Source organism: Lycium barbarum, chromosome 3, assembly GCF_019175385.1.
Source record: "Lycium barbarum isolate Lr01 chromosome 3, ASM1917538v2, whole genome shotgun sequence".
Taxonomy (NCBI): domain Eukaryota; kingdom Viridiplantae; phylum Streptophyta; class Magnoliopsida; order Solanales; family Solanaceae; genus Lycium; species Lycium barbarum.
This window is the reverse complement of record NC_083339.1, coordinates 5,350,796-5,357,923: the sequence shown is the minus strand read 5'-3', so window position 1 is coordinate 5,357,923 and position 7,128 is coordinate 5,350,796. Positions and strand designations below refer to the sequence as shown.

The following is a 7,128-nucleotide window of genomic DNA, read 5'->3' as shown; positions in this document are numbered from 1 at the left end:
CCAATAAAATTCAACAACACCCACTTGAAATGAATCACTCTTTCGAAAACTCATTTTTTTCAAGCTTGAAGCTCACAGCTCCAACAATGACTGTTAATGGAGTATATTTCAGATGTAGGAGGAAAAAATCGTGGGAATGAATTGAGAAAGGGGAATGTAATTTTATATATTTTTTTTATAAGGTATATTTTTAGATTTTTATTTTGGTTTATTTCATTATTTCTTACTTAGGATCAAAAGGGGATTTTTTTTTAAAACTTGGGGGCTGGTTTAAAAGCTTGGAATAGTTTTTATTTTATTATTTTTATTTTTTAAATTCTTGGACCAAAATATATTTTTTTAAAACTATCGAGAGTTGCTTCTGGTCTGCCAGTGAATTTACCAATGTGCCCTTTTGCTGATCTAAATATCAGCGTCATCACGCTCGCATCTTAGCACGTGGATTTCTACTCTCACACCTCGACAGTGACCACTTGGGTTCCCTTATTGCCCTCTTCTTGGTGAATTTTCTGTCTATCATAATTCTCCGACCAAGATGGGTGCCGGTTTCCTCGTTGGCGTCATCGGTGTTCTAATTTTATCTCACGCTACCTATTCCACAATCCAATGTAATAATAATAATAATAATAATAATCCTTAGGGTTTTTTATTCCCTCTTTTTTATTTAGGGATTTATTTTTTGTTGTGTAATTTCAGATAGGGCTTTGCTCAAAATTACTGAGGAAGAGTTTTCTGGACCACCCATCAACGTAAATTATCATTTATTACCCTTTTTTCTTGAATCTATAGAGTTATTACAGTTGATAAAAACATTGAACTTTTATATGTATGTGATGTGTTAATGTTCATACTAGTAGCCTTAGTATTACTCTTGTAGTTTCTTGTCCTTCGATTTCTGCTACTATATGTTTTTTCTCCTACTTTGCTCAAGATTACTGTGAAAGAGTTTTCTGGACCACCCATTGAAGTAATTTATCGTTTTTCACCTTTTTGTTGAATTTACAGAATTGCCACTGTTGAAAAAAAATTGAATCTTTATATGTGTGTGATGTAAATTATTATTTATCACCAATCTATAGAGTTATTACAGTTGATAAAAAGTTGAATTTTTATATGTATGTGATGTGGTAATTATCATTTATTACCCCTTTTATTGAATCTACTGAGTTGTTTACAGTTGATTAAAAAAATTGAATTTTTATATGTATGTGATGTGGTTTGAGGTAGTTTCATGCTAGTAGTCGTAGTGTTACACTTGTAGTTTCTTGTCTTTCGATTTCTATTACTATATGTTGTTTCTTGACTTCTATTATCGTATTCATTTGTGGTAGTTACTGCTCGTTTTTTCGGACTGCTATATCATGCTGTTTGTAGTATTTTGCCATGGTTTATTTGCTTCCGTTATTTTTTTTTCATATTGCTTTGAATTGCTTGTCCTTGTGCCGAGAGTATACCGGAAACAACCTCTCTACCTCCCAATGTAGGGATAAGGTCTGTGTACACTCTACCCTGTGGGATTTCACTAGGTATGTTGTTGTTGTTGTTGTATATGTATGTGATGTGGTAATGTTCTATGTGGGAGAGACAAGGGGCTAGTTCCCTCTTCTCTTCTTCTTTGTATCTTGTAGTAATATATAGTATTTGCATAGTTTCCTATTCTTCAATTTGTACTACCTACTTGTTGCTTCATTTGCTTTATTTATCTTGCTATTTTGTTGTCGCTATTTTCCTTTCTATCTTATTGTCGCTATTTTCCTTTGTATCTTGCTTTGATTTCACTTCTTTTGAGCCGAGGGTCTATAGGAAACAACCTCTCTACCCAAATAAAGGTAGGGGTAAGGTCTGCCTACATCCTACCCTCCCCAGACCCCGCTTGTGGGATTACACTGGGTATGTTGTTGTTGTGATGTGGTAATGATTGATCCATGTATTGGGTAATGTGCAGGTTGTGATTGAATTGATAGTTAGTTTAGTGTTATGCTTGTGGGCTGCACTTGCTGCCCCTGGAAAATTCAAGTCAATCCATCCTCAATCTGAGGAAAACAGGTACTTAACTCATTTTTTTAGAATTGGGGTTTATGTATTTTTGTTATTTTTCATTGTTTTGTAGTAATAGAAAATTTTGGAGTTCTAGGGCTTGTGGAATATAGATTATTGGTATAAATCCACAGTTATGGGAACGTCTATTCTCGCTATCTCATAGTTGTGAGCACTCACTTGCGCATATCCTCCATGCATTATATTTTGGTATATATTTTTGTTCTTCTCTAGCATTCACGAAGGACTTTTCTTGGCTCTATATTTTTTTTTTTCTAAGTCAATGGATAACTAGGGCTAATGTCATGCATGAAGTGCTCCTTGTCTAGTTTGGAGGTAGAGCTAGGCCAATGACTATCATGTGGAAATCCTCTTTCCTCTCCCAATATGTTCATCAATTTTTCTAAGCAAAAAATGTAGCCTCTATAAATTTCCATCAATTTTTTTTGGCATATGGCATCCGTTTAATCTAATAGATCCAAATTAGTTCTCTGTCACCCTTGTAGTATCCCTAAATATTTGCTTTATCCTTCTTTTCTCGAAATTCGGACAACTTTGAATATCACTTTCATATTTATGCATCACAACTAAGGTACTCTTTCTCCACTCATTTGGGTTATACTTAAAATAAACTTTCGTAGCTTGGTGAGTTATACTACGAATTCCTTAAGGCTCTTTCAGTCCCCCACAAGGATACCATTTGAACCACGCGTTTTTCTAATTCTCATATTTCATTGCGTCCTTTACTTCAGTGGATATGATGCTTAGAGTAAGCTAATGTTTCTTTTTTGTCATGGGTTTGTGAATCTTTAAAGTTATCCTTGTGATTTCTAAACTAGCTTCTCCACCTTTTTTTGATATCACTACCTTGTGTTGTAACTTGTTAAAAATTGTCTTTAATACAACCTTGTTCAAGTCCGCCCCTCATCCTTCTTAGCCGTGCTAGCTTATAGGTTTCTTTCTCTCTTTTTAGTGTTTATTGCTTTTAGAGCCTGTTTCGATTGGCTTATTTTAGGTGCTTTTAAGCCACAATAGCTTTTAAGAACTTTTGTAGTGTTTGGGTAAAATAAAAAAGTGCTTTTAAGCACTTGTTTTATGCCTATATAGCAAAAATAAGCGAAAACCATAAGTTAGCATTCCTAACGTATGGCTTATGGCTTATAAGCCATAAGTTATAAGCGCATCCAAACAGGCTCTTAGTACAAGCAGTCTAGGATTTATCACGGGCTTTGCTAGTCACCTTCTTATCTTATCTCTTCACTCTCTTATGTTCTTCAAAGGGTCCTCTATCTTCTGTTGTTGATAACTCTTTTTAAAAGTAGCCTTACCCCGTACCATTCCAGCGTCACAGTTACTGTGGTCGAGGTCTTAGACTTATAGATATAGCTACATGCTACATTTTAATGCAACTTCATATTTTCTTGCACTGGATAACTGTGTTGGCTTCTAACTCCGACGCTCCCTTCTTTATGCATATGTCTTTAAATGTGCTTTGGTTAGTATTCACCACAGAATCCTTGTGCTTGCAGCTCTTCTTCTTTTTTGTCATGTCTGCCGCATCACATCTAGAGTCTCCAGTCTATTTAGGCCTTTTGGGTGGTTGGAGCTTCTCCCAATAACCTATTCCTACTTGTGGCCTGAACATTTTCTTTTGGTAAAATGGAGTCTATTTGATTGTAATACTTTGTGATTCCCTCTTTTTAGAGTGTTAAACAAAAAGTAAACATAAGTTAGGGCATCCCCTAAAATAGCAGACGGTGTTGTGCGGGCCAGAACACATGCATCTCAACTAATCTACTGGGCACTTGCCTCTCACTAGGGGTGTCAATTATGGCTCAAAAGATGATGGCCCGCCCAACCCACCCAAAATTTTATGGGTTGGGCTCAAGATAATTTCATATTGGCTGATTTTAGCCCAACCCAATATAACCCATTTTAAAGTGATCTCCAACTTAGCCCAATACTAAACCATCTTTAAGATTTACTTAAATTTGAGTTTATTGCTTGAAATTTACTTTATTTTTTTAATGCATACAATTTTCTTGTATCATGTATCTTATAAGTTTGTGGTGTGTTTAATATGAAGGGAAATATTTTTCAAGAAAAATGTTTTTCTCAAAAATATTTTCCAAGGAAAATGTTTTCCTCAAAAAATTTTCCACAAAAATCCGCGAAAATATTTTTCAGGAAAAATAAAAATGTATTTCTAGAAAAAAAAAATCTTGTGAAAAATGTTTTCTAGAAAATAAACCCATCAAAAAAAAAAAAAAGGAAAAAAATTGGGTCAAGTTGGGCGGGTCATGACCCAACCCATTTTTAGCCCATTTCAGCCCAAGTAAATTTTGGGCCAATGTTAGCCCAACCCATTTATTAGCTCAGCCCATTTTGATTGGGCCAATTTCAGCCCAACCCGCCCATTTGACATCCCGACCTCCCACCGACACAGGTACCGGGTAACTCTCTGTTACCACAACCATAGCTCCTTGTACTCGGTCGACACCATGATAGCTATCCATCAGATTTCCCAGAATAAAGATATGTTGGTCATTTTTTATCATTGGACATACCTATATCTTCCAAAATTTAGTATTTGTTCCTTTTAATCCAGTTTTCGAAGTGTAGAAAATTTGCTTGCAGTTTTGAATATAGACACTACAGACTAGTTTTTTTTGAGAATGGTAACAGTTGACAATACAGACTAGTGATGTTGATTGTTTACTTTACCACACTGGTTTTTATTTGACAATTCTATCATTACTTCACTCTGTATCTACAAACTTTATTTTTGAGTCAATAGTTTTGTGAGGGTCTATTGGAAGCAGCCTTCCTACCTCCCAAGGTAAGGGTAGGGTAAGGTCTGCGTACACTCTACCCTCCCCAGACCCCACCTTGTGGGAATATATTGGGTAGGAGGTTGTTGTTGTTGTTGTTGTATAGTTTTGTGATGTTTTTTTTCCTGTCCCTACTTAGGAAAATTATGACTTGTGTTGTTGATCCCTTGACCTTTTTTCCCTTGTTCACTTAGTCTCTTGTGGACAGAGTCGCACAATATCTACTTTCCTCCTATTTAAGGCATTCAATAATTTTATGACTTTTCAGTGAACGAGTCTAATATGTCCTTCTTGGTCTAGCTGTTTAATCCTTCTTTTCAAAAACTGCTAGAATCCTTTCTATCACCACTATGCTGATGTGGTAGGACTAGAGGAGCTAGGACTAACTTCTTTATCCACACTTGTGCATGGTGTGTAAACCCTTGCTTATACTCCCTAACACCCAGGCGGACTGAATGGTTGCTTATACTCACGATGATTAAATGCAGCTAGTGAATCAACAAAAGACTAGAATTTGCATAGTTTTGTTCGTAGTGATTTGGGTAAGCAATATAGAGAAGAAAACTTGAGGCAGAGAGAGATCATGGGAAGCATAGTTGATAGTTAAATAAAAAAAGTTGGACATCGACTTGGTAGCTTGTGTTGTGGTGAAAACATCCAAAATTTTCATTGTTTAGCAATCCCACAATGCAGTGTTCAGTTAGTGGACAGAAGGCTGACTTGGTTAAATTTTGAGAAATGGAGATAATGGGCTTGTTTCAGTATCTTGCTAAAGTAAACCATAATTAGCTGCCAAAAAACAATGGAAAATTTTCAAAAAAGCATTCCGTTATGTGTGACGACACTATTCCCATTTCCTACCTCCTACCATCCTATAATGGGGATAGACCATTACATGATTTGGAGATCATTTTTTTTTTTATGACAATGATTTGGAGATAATTTTGCTCTCTGCAGTAGCTGGAAGGGAACAAAAGTAAAATAATGAGTGGGTGGAGGAATGTTTGGTTACCATCATTTTTACAAGTATTCAACATCATTCAACGTCTTTGTGGATGTAGAGCATCTATAATACGTATTATTTTACTGGAGCACTGAATAACACGTCAGTGAAAGGCTTTTTGTGCTTTTCCTGGTTTCTCCTGATTTGAGTTACATCACGGGTCCTTTTAAAATCTAGGTAATAGTTCAGTTGATAGTCCCACGGGCAAGTGCTCCTGCTTTCTGTTATATCCTTAGTTGCTACAGCTCATTTTAAAAAAAAAAAAAAGTGTGAAAAGCTCATTTGTTGTTCTGGTGTTTTAACTTCATGTATAGGCGTATAGCTAAGTGAGAATTGTTAGCAGAAGTCAATTCATTTGCTCTTATTGTATATGAGAAATGTCTATATTATTCGATATCTTATGTATCTCTATGTTGCAGGGTGGTCGCTTTGCCTGCCAATCTGGATTTTATGATCTTTAATCACCGCGGAAAAATATTTCCTTTGGAAACCGAGTTGAAATTGAAGTGATGGGGTGAAATTCAGCATTCATGAACACAACGAACTGCCAGACCAGCGCGTCTTTTGCCACTGTTCTTGGAGAGGGTTGTTTTAGACAGTTTTCCTATTACACTAATTTGATTACTTGAGCAGCACTAGTTGAACTGTGGAATGTTAATTGCTAGAGAGCAGATGGAAAGATATTCTCAGTTGCACATTATCATTTTTGCTTGCTTAAATTTTAATTTTTGTATGTTACTCGAATTTTCAAGACGTATCTCATAGTGTCTATTAGCATTTATTCTCTATCTATGCAAATATGAACATGGTCTTTGAAAACGAATATTTAGAAATGCAGCTATGAAATTTCTGTTTAGGCATCTCTAATGCAGGATATGAAATCCGTTCTTCATAATTTCAATTTTGTGCCATATTTTGGTTGAGTGAAGCAAATCATATAAACTGAAAATTTTGTGTATGACCAGCATGGTCTATTATCCGCATCCATGGTGAAATCCTTGAACTCCAAAAGACTAATTTTGATGAGAGAAAAACACGCGTTACTGCATCATACAACTTTCAAGGGGTAATTTTATGCATGGTGATCCAACTTTCAGTTTGTTGCATCAAAGTCACTATACTATTGTAATGGACAAATAGCTTAACCATGCATATAAAATCACAAGTTAATTCAGTTCCCTACCATTCACTTTATGCGCAATTGATTTCATTGTGTGATAACATTGGTACTTCTTGCCTATCACATTTGGCCAAGTC

At 35.6% G+C, this 7,128-nt stretch overlaps 1 protein-coding gene across 1 annotated transcript; it reads left to right on the top strand.

The window, feature by feature from the left end:
* Positions 1 to 437: 437 nt before the first annotated feature.
* On the top strand, positions 438 to 6,694 carry LOC132630014 (membrane magnesium transporter). The gene is made up of 4 exons (XM_060345502.1): positions 438 to 608; positions 697 to 749; positions 1,946 to 2,046; positions 6,291 to 6,694. The coding sequence occupies exons 1-4, from the start codon at positions 536 to 538 to the stop codon at positions 6,379 to 6,381; spliced, it is 318 nt and encodes a 105-aa protein (XP_060201485.1). The 5' UTR covers positions 438 to 535; the 3' UTR covers positions 6,382 to 6,694.
* The last annotated feature ends 434 nt before the right edge of the window (positions 6,695 to 7,128 follow it).

What these genes read in the sequence shown, in the direction of transcription:
- LOC132630014 (XM_060345502.1), top strand. Translation starts at nt 536, where the DNA reads ATGGGTGCCGGTTTCCTCGTTGGCGTCATCGGTGTTCTAATTTTATCT. An exon ending in TACCTATTCCACAATCCAAT is followed by an intron (nt 609 to 696) that starts GTAATAATAATA and finishes GTGTAATTTCAG; the next exon opens with ATAGGGCTTTGCTCAAAATT. An exon ending in TTTCTGGACCACCCATCAAC is followed by an intron (nt 750 to 1,945) that starts GTAAATTATCAT and finishes GGTAATGTGCAG; the next exon opens with GTTGTGATTGAATTGATAGT.